The 20,646-nt window shown below is 45.0% G+C and overlaps 1 protein-coding gene across 1 annotated transcript in view; it reads left to right on the forward strand.

Moving 5' to 3' along the window:
- Positions 1 to 20,646, forward strand: part of LOC137422500 (phosphatidylinositol 3-kinase regulatory subunit gamma) — a 304,184-nt gene that overhangs the window by 97,221 nt on the left and 186,317 nt on the right. The window contains 1 exon segment of the mRNA XM_068109241.2: positions 13,426 to 13,503. Coding sequence (XP_067965342.2) covers positions 13,426 to 13,503 — 78 coding nt within the window.

Here is a 20,646-nt window from a genome sequence, read left to right on the forward strand (position 1 = left end):
GTAAAATAGAAAGGCCTTTAAGGAATGGCAATGTCACAGGCAGGGGGGGGGGGGCGCAGGAGAAGGTATGGGGGGTGGGGGTGGGGGTGAGTGGAGGAGTGGTGGGGTGGGGAGGAAAGGACATTTAAAGAACCACCTTTCGAGGCCATTTTTCCGCGCAGAGCAGGGGTTGGCCTTTTTCGGGCACCATGGTCCCTTTTTTGAAGCAATGTTTTATGGCCGCATGCCCTTCCTGCAAGCCTGTTAGTCGCCTCTTGTGACAAACAGGGAATTATCAGTGAACTGGTACTCAATTTGCCGACCTCGGAAGGATGACAGGCTGAGTCAACCCCCCTGGCATTAATTCGGCGATCGACCGGGATTCGAACCCAGGATCCTCGGATCCCAAGCCAGCACCCTAACCGCTAAGCCAACACCAGGCTAGGAAAGGACATTTAAAGGAACTGTTGAATTTGGATAATGGTAGGGATGTACTTACTATGAGAGGTCAGCAATGTGCAAGGCCATGTGGCTGGCTCCTGAAACCCACGCTTGTGGGGATATCAGCAAGAGGCACAGAGTATGAGGAGGTTGTGGCAGCTTCAGGGCACACTGAGATAGGGAAAGATAGTGCGCCATGATTATTAAGGGATTAGTGGATGGAGGAGTGGATTGTTCTTTGGCAGTTTTTGGTTACGATCTGTGAGGGAATACCGAGGGATTGGGAGGAGAGTTACTTGGTGGCTATCGACAAGAATATCAGAGATGCTGCTGAGTGTGGGAATTACAGGTGTAACATGCTGATGGAGTATCGGATAGGAAGGTGAATGCTTGCCTGACACAGTTTGCGGTGATTGATGGGATGCAGTTTGGGTTTTCGCCAGGTAAAGGAACAACAGATGCTATCCTCGTTCTTAAGCAGACACAGGAGAATTTTTTGGAAGGGAACTGTATAAGTTATGTGGTAGGTTTGTGGATCTGGAAAAATGATGTGATGGGATTCTTAGGGAGGGTGGTTTATGGGTTTATTGTTGTGCAGGGAAGAACGGGGTCTGGCTTGGGTAGTTGAGATGAAAGACTGGCTTGGGTAGTTGAGATGAAAGACTGGCTTGGGTAGTTGAGATGAAAGACTGGCTTGGGTAGTTGAGATGAAAGACTGGCTTGGGTGGTTGAGATGAAAGACTGGCTTGGGTAGTTTAGATGAAAGACTGGCTTGGGTAGTTGAGATGAAAGACTGGCTTGGGTAGTTGAGATGAAAGACTGGCTTGGGTAGTTGAGATGAAAGACTGGCTTGGGTAGTTGAGATGAAAGACTGGCTTGGGTAGTTGAGATGAAAGACTGGCTTGGGTAGTTGAGATGAAAGACTGGCTTAGGTAGTTGAGATGAAAGACTGGCTTGGGTAGTTGAGATGAAAGACTGGCTTGGGTAGTTGAGATGAAAGACTGGCTTGGGTAGTTGAGATGAAAGACTGGCTTAGGTAGTTGAGATGAAAGACTGGCTTGGGTAGTTGAGATGAAAGACTGGCTTGGGTAGTTGAGATGAAAGACTGGCTTGGGTAGTTGAGATGAAAGACTGGCTTGGGTAGTTGAGATGAAAGACTGGCTTGGGTAGTTGAATAGGCTAACACTTCAGGTAACACTAAGAATAGTTGTTGCGAGGAATTTTTACATAAACGTAGCTCTTCACCAAGCTTCAACTCCTACTCCTCTTCCGTTTGTGGTGATGAAGGTTGTGTTGAGTGAGTGATTGAGTGAGAACAGGAAATGTTATCTTGGAAAATGTTTTCTGACGATTTTTTTTTTTTTTTTTTTGTATACAAGATCGAGGCTCGTGAAAGAGCGAACATTAATCACACAAAAAGTCAAACCGACACATAAAACACAAAATTAGGGGAGCGGTAGACAAGATGGGGAGAGAGGGGAAAGGACAAAAACACAACATTTGAGAGCAGGGACATCGAGAGAACTGTGGGAGGGAGAGGACTTGGGGGGAGGTGGGAGAGGTATAAAACATATGGACATTGCAAGGACTTCCAGGAAAGAAGTTGGAATTTCAAAAAAGTGTATCTGGGGTGAATTAGTGGGGGTAGAAAATATCAAGGTTTTGGATGGGGGAAGATAAGAGATGGTAGTGAACAGATGTTTTAAAGACCTGGGGGGAGGAGTCGGATTGAAGGGAGTGGGGGAGTTTGTTCCAGAGGCGGGAGAAAAGGGGAATGAAAGAGTGAAGGTGAGCAGAGAGCCTAGATTTTGGCAGTTTAATCATAAGAGGGTTGCTGGCAGATCTTGTGCGACCTGTAGGAATATTAGGGGGACAGAGTACAGAGAGAGCTGGGGGAGCAAGGCCAGAGAGGAGTCGGTAGAAGACAGAAAGACCACCAACCTGCCTGCGTTGAGTGAGTGAAAGGCCCTCGGAATTAGCTTCATCGCAGGAGATTCCAATGATTCTGAAAGCTTTGGTTTCAACAGCGTGAAGCCGAGCTAGGTGTGAGGCAGGCACACCGGCCCAGAGGGGGGAACAGTATTCCATTGAGCTCCAGATAAAAGCCTTGTATGTGGTGAGGAGCTGAGGTGTGCCAAGGAATGACTTCACACGACGGAGGATGCCCAGTCGGCGACTGGCTTTGGCGGCCAGCTTGGAAATGTGGTTTTCCCAAGAAAGATCATGGCAGATAGTGAGACCCAAAAACTTGAGCGACAGAACTTCTTGGAGAGGATTGTTGAGAAAGTAGATGGGAGGTTTTTCCAGTCGGTCTTTTCAGCGAGACATAGTAAGAGTGTGAGATTTGTCAGGATTGAAAGACATGTTCCACTTGTTTGACCAGTCTGTGATTTTGTCCAGGTCTGCAGAGAATGAGGAGGCTGCAGACTGCCGATCTGAGGGATGAGGAATGGAGCGGCAGAGAGTGGAGTCATCAGCAAAGAGATAGAGAGGATTTTCCAGAGAGTCAGAGAGATCATTGAGGAAGACAAGAATTAGCACAGGGCCCATAACACTCCCTTGGGGAACTCCAGCCAGAACAGGAAGGGGAGATGAGAGAAATCCATTCAGGGCCACACGTTGACTACGACCAGAGAGGAAGTCCGCAAGCCATGCGTGGAGATTTCCATGCATACCATCGGAGGAGAGTTTGGTGAGCAGAGCTGGGTGCCAGACCGTATCGAAGGCACGTGATATGTCAAGGGAGACAGCTCTGAAATCCCTGTTTGGCATTGAGGACCTCCATCCATTGTTGAGACAGCAGAAGCAACATTTCCAGAGTAGAATGACCTGGTCTGAATCCAAATTGATGATCGGAGATCAAGCCATTGGAGAAGAGGAAGGATTTGATATCCGAAGCAATGATGGATTTTATGACTTTGCTGATAATTGGGAGCAGGCTGATTGGTCTGTAGTTGCAAGGATCTGTTTTTGCACCTTTTTTGTGTAAAGCGGTAATGTTTGCTGATTTCCAAGATGCTGGCAGATGGCCTTGAGCAAAAGAGAGGGTGAAAAGAACAGAGAGAGGGCGAGATAGAGCGTCGGAGCAGGATTTTATGACCCGTGGGCTGATGCCGTCTGGTCCAGTTGCAGAATCAGAGTCGAGTTTGATAAAAAACTTCTCCACCTTGTCAGGAGAGAAGGACACAGAGTCCAGGAGCAGTTGGGTTCCACTGGGTAAGGTGGGAACAGAGAGAGATGGGTTTGGGACACAAGATTTTGAGGCAAACACAGAGTTGAGGCATTCGGCTTTGTCACGTGCGGTGTCAACTTTGTAGCCATTTGAGGTAAGGGAGGGGATGGAGGGGGACAAACACCAGAAACGGATTTAACCAGATGCCACCAGGATTTGGAGGAAGGAGACAGGTTTGAGAGTTCATTCTTGAGTGTGGAGAGATAGTGCTTCCTGGCACTCCTGAGGGTAGACACACACTTGTTCCGAGCTTGGTGGAAGGAACTGAGAATGCCTTCAGTTGGATTAGCCTTCCAAGAGGCAAAGGCAAGTTGTTTCAGGGCAACTGCCTCACCACAAGATTCAGTGTACCATGGACGGGAGGAAGGGTAAGACAACTGAAGACAAGATGGGATAAATCTGTGCATGAGAGAGAGCAGTTTGCTTTGGCAGAATTCCCAGGAAAAATTGATGTCAGAGGCAGTAGAGATGGGAGACCAGTCCAGATGATTGATGGCTGCTTGCAGACCATGCCAGTCAGCCTGAGTGAAATGCCAGACTCGTCGGTGCTGAGGAGGCTCTCTGAGAATGGCCAGAGAGATGTCCACTTTAACATGCACATGATCAGAAGAACCGATTGGAGCAGAAGAAGAGCAGCAGACATTTGCAGGGAAGTTTGTCATAATCAAGTCTAGAAGAGAAGATACTCCATTGACTGAGATGCGGGTTGGGAAATTGACAGATTGTGTCAGTCCCAATGAGTCGCAGAAGTCCTTTGCTGAGGTGCCATGACTGGTGAGAGAGGAACCCACACCCAGCCAGCTGGCATGATGACAGTTGAAGTCGCCACATATGAGGAAGAGAGAGTTGGGATGAGTTGATAGAAGTTGGTCCATGTTGTCAGACAGCGAAATGTAAATGGAGTCATCACTGTTATGGAGGACGGTACAGAACACATATGAACAAAAGGTGGGAGCGGAGAGGAAGCCGTAGCCACAGGTACTCCTGGGGGTGGGTTGGAGAGAGGGCAGTGCAAGGAGAGTGAGGAAGAGAGTTTTTGATAAAGATAGCGACCCCACCTCCAGGACGAGGCTCAGGTCTATCATACCGGAGGAGGGACCACTGAATAAAACACTGCAGGGCAAAGTTTAAACATATTTAAACAGAACCGTGAAGAACAATCATATTCACAAAAATACCAACGGGGAGAGGGCCTAGAGGGACAACCACGAGTCACATGAACAGGGCAAAAGGTGGAAGGAAAGTTTAAGCACTTTTAAATTGAACAGTGAAAACTGTTCAGTGAAAACTGGGGAATGTGGTGAAAATGGGGGTGAAATGGGGGTGAATTTGGCGTTGATGTAAGAGTCTGAGTACGGGTCGCAGCTTCAATGCAGGATACTCGAATGGCTTATTTCCCAGTAACTGGTTCTCATTTTTCCAAGATAGCGGAGAGGGGGTGTGTTCGCTCGCATGCATTGTTGGTTATCTCCATACACGGGTTTCACAAGGTGGAACGGAGCTCTATCAGGTCTCAAAGTATCCATCCACCTTTGTGTGTATATATGTTTGAGCGTGTGTGTGCATGTGCAAGTTGCCCGCTATCCCCACACATGGGTGGGTTTCAGGAGATGGAATGGAGACCTACCAGGTCTTGAAGTATCCACCTCCATTAGTGTGTGTGTGTTTGTGTGTAGAGAGGGAGAAGAGGACAAGATAAGGGATGATTTTTTTTTTGTTTTGATTGATTCACCAATGCAAATAGATGTTTTTTTCTATTTCTATCTGTATCTTGTATTTGTTACTATGTGAAATTATTTATGTTGTAAACTTTGCATTATTAGTCCTTGGACTACAGTCATGTACATTTTTTTCTTTATTCTAATAAAACCGAATTGAATTGAATTGAATTGAAGACCTGTGTGGAGCATAGGCTTGGTCCTTGAGAGTGGAAGAGGAGAGATTACAGCACAGGCTGGAGATGCAATTCCTGAGAACGTTGGTAGGGATTTCTGAAGGAAAGATAGAGTAATGAGCATATCTGGAGGTGGGCAGGAGTAAGTAATAATAGCAAAAAAGGCATCGGAGGCACATCCGTGTTGGTTTGTGCATGTGATCAGGAGGGACAAGACTGTATGGCCAGGCAAGCCTTTGATATGACTACAGTTAGCTGGAGGTGAAGGGGCAGAACAAAATTGAGGTGGTGGAGAGGGATTTGGGGTAAGTAGGGATGCACAGAGAGGATGCTGAGGATCGTGGGTTATCAACAACATGCATTTTAAGGCCATTTTCCCTGCTAGAGCGGCGGTTAGCCTTGCGGTGACATGACAATCTTCCCCATGACCATGGCAATCTTCTCCATTTTGCCCTATTTTCTGCATCTCTCCTTGTTAACCCCCTTGCCCGCATTTCTTCTTCCACCATCTTTAGCCAAGTCTTTCTCGGTCTTCCCCGTCCTCTACTTCCTTCTACATTAATTTCCATCACTCTTCTCAACTCAGTCACTTTCATCCTTCCTCAACACATGACCAAACCATCTCAACCTGTTCCTCTTCACAGCATCAATCACAGGCAATATTCCCATCATCTTTCGCAATTCATCATTTGTCTTCCTCTCTCTCTCAACGATACTCCGCACATCCATCGAACCATTCGCATTTCCACCCTTTCCAGCCTTCGTTGCTGCTCTACGTTCATTACCCATGTCTCGCTCCCATAAATCATAACACTTCTCACACATGCAGCATACACCTTTCCCTTCAGCTTCAGCGACACTCTCCTCATCAGCACACCACTCAGTTCCCGAAACTTCTTCCATGCACATCTCACTCGAGCAACCGTTGCCGAGTCTGATCCACCTTCTCCATTCAGCATGTCTCCGAGGTAGCAAAATGTTTTCACACCTTCCAGATTCACTCCGTCTCCAAGATCCAACTCAACATTTCCTCCATCTGCAACTCCCTCTGTGCACACCTTACATTTGAATGTAGCTGCCACACTGGTAAATGACCCTCTCAGACCACTACATTTTTGATGAACCCACTCAGCGCACATTGTACATTGAATGGAGTTCACTCCGACACCCTTCCTGCACACAGCACACGGCCACTTCCCAGTTCTTTCCACCTCACCACATGCTTTACCACTTGCCATCACCTTCGTCTTTCCGATAGTCACCTTCAGACCTTTTGTCTCCATACATTCCTTCCACTTGTTCATCTTTTCCTTCAGTCCATCCATACTTTCCGCAATCAACACCAGATCATCTGCATACAACAACTCCCATGGTAAACCCTCCTTTACGTTCTGAGCCAGCACCTCCATCACAGCTACAAATAGTAGTGGACTTAGTACCGACCCCTGATGCACTCCCACCTTCACCTCAAACTCACCACTGTTCCCGTCCTTCGTCCTTACAGCTGTGCGTGCTCTTTTGTACATTGCCATCACTTCTCTGATCAACCATTCCTCCACTCCTAACTTCCTCAATGCCCATGTCAATACTTTGCGTATCTTTGTGTAGGTTATCGAGAGCAACAATTTATGAAGTTGACCCCACAAAAATTGGGTGGAATTAATCGGGACAATTAAAATAGTAGTAGTTGTTGTCTCCCTCATGGAGTGTTTTATTACCCTGCGCTCGCGAAGCGAAAAGCAGGGTGAAGCATTCAGTTGCATACGTGTGCCATGTGCCGTGTGTGTGCCGTGTGTCGTATGTGTCTGCATTTTAAAAATTCATTTTCTTGGCAACCGTTGGTTCCTATTGACAGGAAATTTTACCATAGAAGCGCCTTCGCCTGTAGAATTTTTTAATGATAATCATGACGTCATAAATCACGTGATACAGGCTCCATCTTGGAAAAACTTCGCACCTCTATATCTCTGAAACCACTCCATGGAAAAAATTGAGACCTGGCTCATTGTCAACTACTCCCCATGGGGAATAAGATATGTTGATGATGATGTCATCAGTGCCTTCGTTATGACGTCATAATTTGACAAATACAACACTTATCCATCCGATCATTATGAATTTTTTTTCAGCAATGGTTGGTCTGATGGACACACAATTTTCACCATAGGAGCGCCTCCTCCTTTAGAATATTTTAATGATAATCATGACGTCATCGGTCATGTGGTACAGGCGCTATCTTGGAAAAACCGAAAAATGTTGCACCACTATATCTCTTAAACCGCTGCTTGGAAAAAATTGAAACATGGCTCATTGTAAAGAACTCCATATGGGGAATAGGTGTTTTTAACGATGACGTCATTGGTGCCATAATTATGACGTCATAATTCGACAGGGACAATGCTTAGTCTGATCAGTTTGAAATGTATTGAGCGTGATCTATGCAACAATTATATTGGAGAATATCAATTTATGATGTCATCGCTCACGTGGTCTGGCAGCCATATTGGATCAAAGAAAAAAAAATGTTCAAAAACAAGAGTTGGCTCACAACAAGTTGACTGCGCAGGGTAAGTATTCTATGAATACCATCTAGTTTGCCTTGTTTTGTGACTTGCAAGAAAAGTTTTACATGAGGGAGAAAGTAAGGTATGTACTTCCTCTTGGTTGAAATGTTTGAAAAGTAAAAAATGATTGGGCAGTATGATTGGCCGTACCTTGACTATAATTAGGTCAATTATGCATTTTATGATCTAGAAGTCACTTCCGGTCCCTAGGGCGACGAGGCTTGCTTCGATCTCTCCACGGCATCGAAGTTTGAGTGTTTTCCCATTCGTGTCTTTGTCGGGTTTCCGCTGGTTGTTTTGTTGTGTGTGTGTTGTTGTGTGTTTCTGTTTAGTTTTGGTTTTGTGGTTGTTGCGGATTTGTGTGTGATTGGTCGTTTTTTATTCGCGCGTCGTGCGCGGCCTGGTCTTTCCGGGCTCCCCTCCCCCCGTCGGTGTTTTGTGAGTGTAAGTTCTTTCCTTCATAGTATTTGCTTGTTTCTTTGATTTTCTTTTCTCCCCCCTGCCTCTCGCGGGCATCTTACCCTTTGTCCGGCATTTTTTAAAACAGGACAAACCTCCTCACTGCAGCCTCCTCACTCTCTGAAGACCTGGACAAAATCACAGACTGGTCAAACATGTGGAACATGTCTTTCAATCCTGACAAATCTCACACTCTTACTATGTCTCTCCGAAAAGATCGACTGGGCAACCCTCCCATCTACTTTCTCAACAATCCTCTCCAAGAAGTTCTGTCGCTCAAGCTTTTGGGTCTCACCATCTGCCATGATCTTTCTTGGGAAAACCACATTTCCAAGCTGGCCTCCAAAGCCAGTCGCCGACTGGGCATCCTCCGTCGTGCGAAGTCCTTCCTAGGCACACCTGAGCTCCTCACCACATACAAGGCTTTCATCCGCAGCTCAATGGAATACTGTTCTCCCCTATGGGCTGGTGCTCCTGCCTCACACCTGGCTCGGCTTCACGCTGTTGAATCTAAAGCTTTCAGAATCATTGGAATCTCCCGCGATGAAGCTATCTCTGAGGGCCTTTCACTCACTCACCGCAGGCAGGTAGGTGGTCTTTCTGTCTTCTACCGACTCCTCTCCGGCCTTGCTCCCCCAGCTCTCTCTGTGCTCTGTCCCCCAAATATTCCTACAGGTCGCACAAGATCTGCCAGCCACCCTCTGATGGCTAAATTGCCGAAATCTCGGCTCTCTGCTCACCTTCACTCTTTCATTCCTCTTTTCTCCCGCCTCTGGAACAAACTCCCACACTCACTTCAATCACACTCCTCCCTCCAGGTCTTCAAAACAGCTGTTCACCACCATCTCTTATCTTCCCCCATCCAAAACCTTGATCTTTTTTACCCCCACGAATTCACCCCAGATCCACCTTGTTTGAAATTCCAACTTCTTTCCTGGAAGTCTTGGCAGTGTCCATATGTTTTATACCTCTCCCACCCCACCCCCCCCCTTCCCATGCCTCCTCCCCAAAGCCCTCTCCCTCCCACAGTTCTCTCGATGTCTCCATGTCTCTCGGTCCCTGCTCTCAAATGTTGTGTTTGTGTCCTTCCCCCTCTCTCCCCATCTTGTCTACCGCTCCCGATATTATTTGTTTTGTGTGTCTGTTTGTCTTTCTGTGTGATTAATGTTCGCTCTTTCACGAGCCTCGATCTTGTATACAAAAAAAAATAAAAATAAATAAAAATAAACGGATAGACAAAGAATTCTATATTGATTATTTCTCTCCTCCCGGACACGTGCTTGTTCGCTCTCCTCCTCGTCTCGACTTGTGCCCCGGCCCCTGTATCTCGTTTTTCTTCCGCCTCTGCTTCTTCTTTCTCAAATCCACGTTCTCGCTTGGAGACTTTTCCCAAATTGTTTTTCATGGTTTTCATGGTTCTGTTTGGATATTGTTGGAATATGTTTAAACCACAGCCGTGATGCTGACGCCGCCCTCCCCCTCCCCCCCCCCCCCCCCCCCCCCAGAATTTCCATGTTTTAAACGTTTCCCAGTGTGTACCCTGGTCAGAAAAGGGTACACCATATCCCTGCGTGTCGTAAGAGACGACTAAGAGGGTTGGCGTCAGTAAGGGCATCCGGCCATAAAAACATTGCCTCAAAAAGAGAACCATGACAATTACAAGTACATATGGGCAGGGTGCAGCCCGAAGTGGAGATCGGTTTCTGAGGTTTGGGACATGGAATGTAGGGACAATGACAGGGAGATCAGGAGAAGTGGTGGAAGTATTGGTCAGAAGAAGAGTGGACATATGTTGTGTGCAGGAGACGAGATGGAAGGGAAGTGGTGTGAGAATGGTGAAGGGTAGGCACGGACAGAAATACAAGTTTGTGTGGCAAGGGTGCCTGGAGGGTGTGAATGGTGTTGGTGTCCTGTTTTCTGAGGAGTTTGTAGACAGTGTGGTGAGTGTGACTAGAGTGATTGATAGGTTGATGATGGTGAAAATGATGATTGGAAAGCTCTTGGTGAACGTCATCTCGGGATATGCTCCGCAGGTTGGTCGGAGCGATGAAGAGAAGGACAAGTTCTGGTGTGCGATAGAGAAGCTGATGGAAAACGTGAAAGATGAGGAAGTTGTTGTGGTAGGAGGAGACCTGAATGGACATGTGAGATGGAGTATGGATGGTTTTGAGGGAGTTCATGGGGGTTACGGATATGGTGTGAGAAATGGAGAAGGTGAAAGGATTTTGGAGTTTGCTGATGGAGCTGATTTGTTGATTTGTAATACTCAGTTCCAGAAAGAGGATAATAAGCTTGTTACATACACGTCAGGTGGGTCGACGACAACCGTTGACTACCTGATGGTGCGTAGGCGAGATAGGGGGCACCCTCCGGGACACAAAGGTGATCCTGGGGGAGGAGGCTGTTTCACAGCACCACTTGGTTGTCTGCGACATAAGGGTGAAAGGTGCAAGGAGAGCTCTGCGGGGGAAGTACCAACTGAGAATGAAGGTGTGGAGGTTGAAAGAGGTGACAGTAAGGGAGGCATTAAAAGAGAGGCTGAGTAGGGTAGAGGATGATGTGGTTGAGCTTGAAAGTGGTTGGATGTCAATGAAAGCTAGTCTGTTGGGAGCCGTTGGTGAGGTATGTGGATGGACAAAAGGACCACCGAGGCACTCGGAAACATGGTGGTGGGATGATGAAGTTGGAAAGAGGATTGACGAGAAGAGGAAGAAGTTCAAGGAGTGGCAGAAGGCGAAGGGTACGGGAGCAGAAACAGCAGAGCATGAAAGTTATAAGGCAGCCAGGAAGGCTGCAAAGAAAGAGGTAGCAAAGGCGCAGGAGGCATGTAGGAAAATGTTTGGAGAACGCTTGGATTCGGAAGAGGGTCAGAAAGCAGTATTCAGGATTGCAAAGCAGATAGCGAAAGAGAGATGTGATGTGATGGGGGTGAGTTGCTTGAAGGATGAAGTGGGACAAATCGTTGTCGACCCAGATGGAATTAAAGGAAGATGGAAAAGATATATGGAAATGCTGTTGAATACAGAGAATGAATGGGATGGCAACATCGAGAGTAACCCAGTTTTAGGACCGGCAGAGAAGATAACTGAGAAGGAAGTTGGGGAAGCGATAAAAGCAATGAAGAGTGGAAAAGCGGGAGGGGCGATGGGAGTTGTGGGAGATATGTTGAAGGCAGCAGGAAGTTGGGGTGTGAAGAGAATGACAGAGATCTGTAATCTGGTGGTGAAAGAAGGCCGCATTCCAGTGGATTGGGAACTTAGTACCCTCGTCCCTCTATACAAGGGGAAAGGTGACCCTCTGGAGTGTGGCTCGTACCGAGCGATAAAATTATTGGAGCATGGAATTAAGGTATTGGAAAGGGTGTTGGAGAGGAGGATAAGGAAGAAAGTGAAGATCGACGAAATGTAGTTTGGATTTATGCCAGGAAGAGGAACGACAGACGCGCTTTTCATTGTGAGGCAGTTGCAGGAGAAGTACATGGAGAAGAAGAAGAAGTTGTTTCTTGGGTTTGTTGATCTGGAGAAAGCATTCGATAGGGTTCCACGCAAAGTATTGACATGGGCATTGAGGAAGTTAGGAGTGGAGGAATGGTTGATCAGAGTAGTGATGGCAATGTACAAAAGAGCGTGCGCAGCTGTAAGGATGAAGGACGGGAACAGTGGTGAGTTTGAGGTGAAGGTGGGAGTGCATCAGGGGTCGGTACTAAGTCCACTACTATTTGTAGCTGTGATGGAGGTGCTGGCTCAGAACGTAAAGGAGGGTTTACCGTGGGAGTTGTTGTATGCAGATGATCTGGTGTTGATTGCGGAAAGTATGGATGGACTGAAGGAAAAGATGAACAAGTGGATGGAATGTATGGAGACAAAAGGTCTGAAGGTGAATATCGGAAAGACGAAGGTGATGGCAAGTGGTAAAGCATGTGGTGAGGTGGAAAGAACTGGGAAGTGGCCATGTGCTGTGTGCAGGAAGGGTGTCGGAGTGAACTCCATTCAATGTACAATGTGCGCTGAGTGGGTTCATCAAAAATGTAGTGGTCTGAGAGGGTCATTTACCAGTGTGGCAGCTACATTCAAATGTAAGGTGTGCACAGAGGGAGCTGCAGATGGAGGAAATGTTGAGTTGGATCTTGGAGATGGCGTGAAGCTGGAAGGTGTGAAAACATTTTGCTACCTCGGAGACATGCTGAATGGAAAAGGTGGATCAGACTCGGCAACGGTTGCTCAAGTGAGATGTGCATGGAAGAGGTTTCGGGAACTGAGTGGCGTGCTGATGAGGAGGGGAGTGTCGCTGAAGCTGAAGGGAAAGGTGTATGCTGCATGTGTGAGAAGTGTTATGATTTATGGGAGCGAGACATGGGTAATGAACGTAGAGCAGCAACGAAGGCTGGGAAGGGTGGAAATGCGAATGGTTCGATGTATGTGCGGAGTATCGTTGAGAGAGAGGAAGACAAATGATGAATTGCGAAAGATGATGGGAATATTGCCTGTGATTGATGCTGTGAAGAGGAACAGGTTGAGATGGTTTGGTCATGTATTGAGGAAGGATGAAAGTGACTGGTTGAGAAGAGTGATGGAAATTAATGTAGAAGGAAGTAGAGGACGCGGAAGACCGAGAAAGACTTGGCTAAAGATGGTGGAAGAAGAAATGCGGGCAAGGGGGTTAACAAGGAGAGATGCAGAAAATAGGGCAAAATGGAGAAGATTGTCATGGGGACCGCAAGGCTAACCCCCGCTCTAGCAGGGAAAATGGCCTTAAAATGCATGTTGTGTGTTGTTGTGTATGCATTTTATGATCTTGAGTAAATGGAAGATTGTAATTTTATGGGATTAATTCATTTTCCTTAATTTTTTTTTCAGCTGTGGACGTTCACGGAAGCTATGCCGTGCCTCCTGGAAGCCAGGGCGGCCTCGAGCTTCTCCACAGCCTGGATGCAGGTGAGCAGCATGACAACTTTAAAACCATACTTCAGAATTGCCCACCTGTGGTTTTACTACAACAACAACAACAACAACAACAACAACAACAACAACAACAACAACAACAACATGCATTTTAAGGCCATTTTCCCTGCAAGAGCAGAGATTAGCCTTGCGGTCCCCATGACAATCTCCTCCATGACAATGTGGTTTTACTATATTGAAGAAATTCCCAAACTTTGATGCTTCCTTTCGACGGTCAGTAATATTGCGGTGAATACACCGTTTCGATTATCCCACTTTAACGACTAAACTGATGAAGATTTAATGTTTTGAACCTTTCCTTTGGAACTGTTGTGCAAATAGGCCTCTGGCTATTCATTTTGCAGCTGCATGGCTCATTGTGTCAAATTCCTGAACCATGCTGGATCCTTTCCTCCATCCAAATGTTTCCCTAGTGGTGTCTCCCTCAATGACGTATAATTTATTCTCAGACACTAAACACAAGAGTCCGGAAAGTTATATAGTCCATTGCCTTGTACCTGTCCCTTTTTTTATTAGTCCCCTACCGGGTTCACCGGAGGGGACAATAGCTTTGCTTTTGCTCTGTCTGTCCTGTCTGTCCTGTCTTTCCAGTCTGTCCTGTCTGTCTCTCTCTCTCTCTCCCTCTCCCTCTGTATGTCTGTCCTGTCTGTCTGTCTCTCTCTCTCTCTCTACTTTGTATGTCTGTCCACACCTGTGGTTTTCTGGACTTCTGGACTGGACTTCTTGGACTTCTAAAATATCGCATATTATACACGGGTCAGCCTTCTTTTTAACCCTTACCCTTTAACCCTAACTGCACTGGTGAGGGGGGAGCTGGGAACCCCCCCTCCCCTCGACATTTTTCACAAATTTTGTGCAACAGCTAGGGATTTCGAATTTCCCCTCATGACGTTTTTTCTCTAGGGTCTTGCGCACATTTTCATACCACATACGTCCAAATCGGATTTACCGTTCAGGTGTGACATTACAATTATTGTGTGTCATGTCCTAGAAAACTGCAATTTTTGCATGTTTATGTACAATAAGCACATGTGAATATGGGTCACATGCATTAGGACACTGATGGTGTCAATTAATTGGCCTGTAATTTATTCTGAGTGCTTTAGCATGTTGTTTAAGACATGCTGAATCAGTATAGAACAATATTAGGTAATAATTAGACAAATTAACATATTATATATAAAACCACCTTTAGAGGCCATTTTTTCCCCACAAGCGGGGGTTGGCCTTTTTCGGGAACCGTGGTTGTTGTTGTTTTTTGGTCCCCTTTTTGAAGCAATGTTTTACGGCCGGATGCCCTTCCTGACGCCAACCCTTTTTGCCGCCTTTAACGACAAACAGGGAATTACCAGTGAACTGGTACTCAATTTGCCGACCTCGGAAGGATGACAGGCTGAGTCAACCCCCCTGGCGTTAATTCAGCGATCGACCGGGATTCGAACCCAGGATCCTAGGATCCTAAGCCGGCACCCTAGCCGCTAAGCCAACACCAGGGTCTAGCGGTCTAGCGGTGAACATATTATAAAACAAATAATTTCACCTTCGCGTTCGTTACGTGACGATCTGTGCGTGTGCAAATCTTAAAGTTCATCGGGCCATCGACAGCCGAAATCGGTCATGGAAAGCTCAAAATCACCCAGTTCAGTTGGGGTTAACGTATTGAACTGAAACTTGGGAGATTGCTTTATTATGATAATTTACAGAAAATGCAACCTATTCTGTAGCTTTGTACACCTAAAACAATGTTACCTCCTGTACACGGCTCACAATTGCCGAATGCTTGGAACAAGAACATTCATTGGGTCCAGTAGGGGGCATGTATTGCATTTGCCATTCTCCCCCTTCTTTTATTTTTCTTCTCTTTCTGGATAAATGTCTGCCAGCATTGTCATCTGGATCAATTAAAATGAATGTTTGTCTGATTATATGTGACTTCCATACAGGCAGCAAATGAAGCGTTTGTCATGTTGATTTTTGGTTTCGCCAATTACCGGTTGACGTCAGTGACTGCTCTGTATGGATCTCACTGATTCTTTGTGATATCAAAATTGTTTGTTTTGAAAGCACGAATGATCTCTTTCCCTCACTATCACCGTTTTAAGCTCCTCCAACTATTTCTTCAAGCAGTGTCGATATTTTGTTTTCAAATTGTTGTACGATACAAAATTTCCAAAATGTTTAAAAGGAGTTTGCTTCTGTATCCAACATGTCCACCCCGTGCGGGCCTACCTTACCCCTCATCCCCCCCCCCCCACCCCACAGCCTTTAATTGTCCAAGTCTCAGTCTATTTTGTCCCTCACCCCTGCTGTTGGTGCGCTCTCTCTCTCTCTTCTCTCTCTCTCTCTCTCTCTCTCTCTCTCTCTCTCTCACACTCTCTCACTCTCTCACTCTCTCACTCTCTCACTCTCTCACTCTCTCTCACTTCTCCATGAGCCTCAACTTTGCAAACAAAAAAGGAAAAAGAAACAAGTACAGATACATTCAAAGTACACCGCCCCCATGCCAAATAAATAACATATCCTCCCATGCGCAGCACATCCGTCTTCTACCGACTCCTCTCTGGCCTTGCCCCCCCAGCTCTCTCTGGGCTCTGTCCCCCAAATATTCCTACAGGTCGCACAAGATCTGCCTGCAACCCTCTTATGGTTAAACTGCCAAAATCAAGACTCTCTGCTCACCTTCACTCCTTCATTCCTCTTTTCTCCCGCCTCTGGAACAAACTCCCTCACTCTCTTCAATCCCACTCCACCCTCCAGGTCTTTAAAACAGCTGTTCACCACCATCTCTTATCTTCCCCCATCCAAAACCTTGATCTTTTCTACCCCCGCTAATTTCACCCAAAATCATACACTTTTTTTTCTTTTTTTTGAAATACCAACTTCTGTCCTCGAAGTCCTTGGTCCCCTTGTGTTTTATACCCCCCCCCCCCCCCCACTTCCCACGCCTCCTCCCCCCAAGCCCTCTCCCTCCCACACTTCTCCTTGCTCTCAAATGTTGTGTTTGTGTGCTTCCCCTTCTCTCCCCATCTTGTCTTCCGCTCCCTCTTTTTTATATATTTTGTTTGTCTGGTTGATTTGTTTGTGAAATAATGTTAGCACTTTCACGAGCCTCGATTCAGTATACAAAAAAAACAAAAAAACAAAACAAAAAAAAATCATAGAGACAGTCTTGGGAGGGGGAGGTGTACAATAATTGATTAATTGTACAATTAAATAAATAAATAATAATCATAAAATAATTCCTTAATCATTGGCTGATGGCATAGCTAAACCACAAGTGTTTCATCCGAAGCTGTAACTTTATGAAAATTAATAAAATAATTAATTAATCAAAAATTAAATAATTAATTGATTTAATTGATTAATCAATAAATCAAAAATATCCTTTATAGCCAAATCACTTGGTCATTTTCATGTCCAAATATTAGCTTCCCTGCTCAAAAGGTGCCTGAGATATTGCCCAGATGAGAAAGAAAATAAATAAGTGATTGATAATGAAAATAAATAAATAATGATCGTAAAATAATTAATATATGAATCAATTGGCTAATCGAATACGTAAACCACCACCGTTTCCTCCAAATCTGTAACTTCAATTTTTTTTTTAATTGAGTCATTAAATCAATAATTAAATAAGTAATCGATTAATTGATTAATCAATAAATCAAAAATACCCTTTATAGCAAAATCAATTGGTCATTGTCGTGTCGAAATATCAGCTTCCTAGCACATAAGGTGCCTGAGATATTGCCCAGATGAGAAAGGAAGTAAATAAGTACTTAATCGATAATAATGAAGTAATTAATCAATTAATTGTTTAATAATAATAAAATACATTTTTGCCAAAGCACTTACTCACTATTGTGCTGAAATTTCAGCTTCATAGCTCAGAGGATAGCTGAGATATCGCCCGGACAAACAAACAAACAAGAAAACAAGAAATATGTCTTGCACAGCACGATACTTGTGAAATCCCTAAAATAAGTTGTTGGCTTATGATGCCCTCAAAAATACTTGCTGGTTGAATTCAGTATCCACATATGCAAATCCTCTTAAATTTTGAATTCAATCGGATGAAAATTGAGGATTTTTAGAAATTGGACAAAGTTGGTGACCTTTGGCCTTTGACCTATTAAGCGAGGTAATACAATCAAGCCATCTCGCAGAGTACGATCTCAATCTTACCGGCATGAACCATTGTCTGACTTCAGCTCACAGCAGGCCACTCTCGCACGAACATCCACTCGGCTAGAACTTAAATAGCCTCAAGTCCCTAGCGGTCGATACCTTCAATCGCTCTTCTTCTTCACAATCACCACACAACTAATATACTTGAAAAATCTTCGATTTTCGCAAGTAACGAGAAAACTGAGTGAAAACGGAGTACTCCCTTTCAGTGCGCGTCATTGCCGGGGCTCCATCGGTGTCTGGCGATGACGTCATGTCGCGCCTGGAGGTGGAATAGGAAAGGGGCGGTGTACATAAAGGAGCCATTTTAAAAAGCCGATGATATCAATATTATCACAAAACTATCATCAACTGGTTGCCAACACTCCCTGCAACTCTTGTGTGTGTGTGTGTGTGTGTGTGTGTGTATATATGTGTGTGTGTGTGTGTGTGTGTGTGTGTGTGTGTGTGTGTGTGTGTGTGTGTGTGTGTGTGTGTGTGTGTGTGTGTGTTTATCCCGTTCTGATTGCGAATAACTCAACAAAAGACAGTCCACAATACCTCCATCACGGTGTGAAGTGTTGCTCATTTGTAAAGTAAACTAACATCTTGAAGTTTGAGAAAAGAATGTGGTATCTATCATTTGCATCCGATCCGATGTACGATATCTTGTGATACAAAGCTGTTGATTCTGCCGAAGCATTTTCTTGGCAAAGGTGACACTGGGCGGTTTGCCATCCTTCTCCCGCCCAGCAGTAGTTTGTAATTTGTTCATGGTGTCGGCGATAGCTCGCCTACTCTTCGCGAAGGGCACCACCGTGGAATCTTTGACGTCTCCAGCAGACGGGATGCCAGTTTAACCTCCATCCGAGGGGCGCCGCATTGATGAATATCCTTACCTGTGAAACACCGGGATGGCCGTTTTTACCGGGTCAGGATTCGAACCCAGACTAGATGGCTTTAATTTTCTTACTTTACAAAAAAACATGACTCTTAACTTGCCTCTCTATAACCTTCCGTAACATAATTAATCAACCATTTCACCACATAGGTAAATAATGTACAAAATGGAACATAACCTTTACACTCATACATTGCCTGAGTTTCATTGTGTGGGTGGTGTGATTTTTAAAAATATTTTTGTTGAGGGCACTTTTCTCTTTGGCAGCTCAGTCAAAGCCACACATGGTGGTTACAGATCTGTATCCATATGGCACGGAGCATTCCACTCGACTTCTAACTTGTATTGGAACGTACCATTCTACAATTTGAAGAAACGTTGCGGTTGTTCCACAAGGGCTGTGGCCTTTGGGATTAGGTATTCTTCTCCTGTGCTACTGCATTAGAGAAACTAGCAACGGTACCCGCCCTGTGGGCGGGGCTTCAATTTGGAGGCCCAAATTAAAAGGCAAAATATCAGAAATTGAAGGCTTTTTTAATTTTAAAGGATTCATATAAACATAAATCGTATCACACGCAAATCATCAAAATCTAAACAGTATTTGTAGAATTTCAATAAAAGCCACATCACTGTTCATATCGGTAAATATTATTCCATCGTGTTTGGAAAAAGTGGAAAATTGGAAAAAGTGGAAAAAAATTGGAAAAACAATATAGCCTATTTTACTCCAGGAGGTCCCAGGATTACCCACCCAAAATATCGTTGCGATCGGTTCAGCCGTTTTTGCGGTACCTGGGAACAGACAGACAGACAGACAAACATTTGGTGAATTATAGTAAGACTAGTGAGGTACCCGTGCTATGCACGGGTGGGAGGCCAGAAGCAAACAGACAATGCAGAAACGGCGAATGCTAAAGCATGAAACCAATAAATTCCACATTCCTGTAGCACCTTCAGTCGCACGTCAGACATGGACAGCAAGTTCGTGAAGGTCTTCAATCAAAAACGTACCCGTTCGCAAACAAACGGGTACGTTTGTTCCATACCCAGGCAATGGCGAATCTGCATATGGCGATCCGCGAATTTCACGTTTAGAAAGTAGAAACCATCATGGCATTTCGTCATTCACTTGAACTCGATATCTCTTTTTTTCATTTCAAACAGCATAACTCCAATCACAAATTAAATAACATTAATATAAAAAATAAACTTTTAACAACATTTGTGACATATACAAATATTTTAATCCTGATGTGAAGTTCCGTACGGTTGGGTGAACACAATTACGAATTCAAAATCGTAATTGTATTCACTCAATTCCAATCATCAATTGACACTTCAACAAAATACTGTTTTAAATGACGGTTTTATTGGGATATTATCAAACCCGCTCATTGCCGTAATCTGTCCACTTCCGCATTCGTGGCAGGTTCATAATTCTCATCAAAATCTAAACAGTATTTGTAGAATTTCAATAAAAGCCACATCACTGTTCATATCAGTAAATATTATTCCATCGTGTTTGGAAAAACTGGAAAATTGGAAAAATTGGAAATTGGAAAAACAATATAGCCTATTTTACTCCAGGGGATCCCAGGATTACCCAACCAAAATTTCGTTGCGATCGGTTCAGCCGTTTTTGCGGTACCTGGGAACGGACAGACAGACGGACATTTGGTGAATTATAGTAAGACTGGTGGGGTCACCCGTGGGAATGCCACGGGTATGGACGTGTGTGACATTTGGACATCTTGATTTAGATGCTGCACATTAAATTTTACAAAATGGTTAAAATGGTGTAATGAACAAAATTTATTTATTTCACATAATATGTGACCCCTCACTCCTCTCCACCCTCACGCCTCTCCAATGCCACTCCTCCTCACACTCCTCTCCAATACCTCCTCACACTCCTCTCCAATACCTCCTCACACTCCTCTCCGCTCCAATCGGCCCTCACTCTTCGCTCCAATCGCCCCTCACTCTCCGCTCCAATCGGCCCTCACTCTCCGCTCCAATCGGCCCTCACTCTCCAACTCCTTGCTCCT

This window comes from Myxine glutinosa, chromosome 1 (genome assembly GCF_964187855.1).
Source record: "Myxine glutinosa chromosome 1, kmMyxGlut1.1, whole genome shotgun sequence".
NCBI classification, from domain to species: Eukaryota; Metazoa; Chordata; class Myxini; order Myxiniformes; family Myxinidae; genus Myxine; species Myxine glutinosa.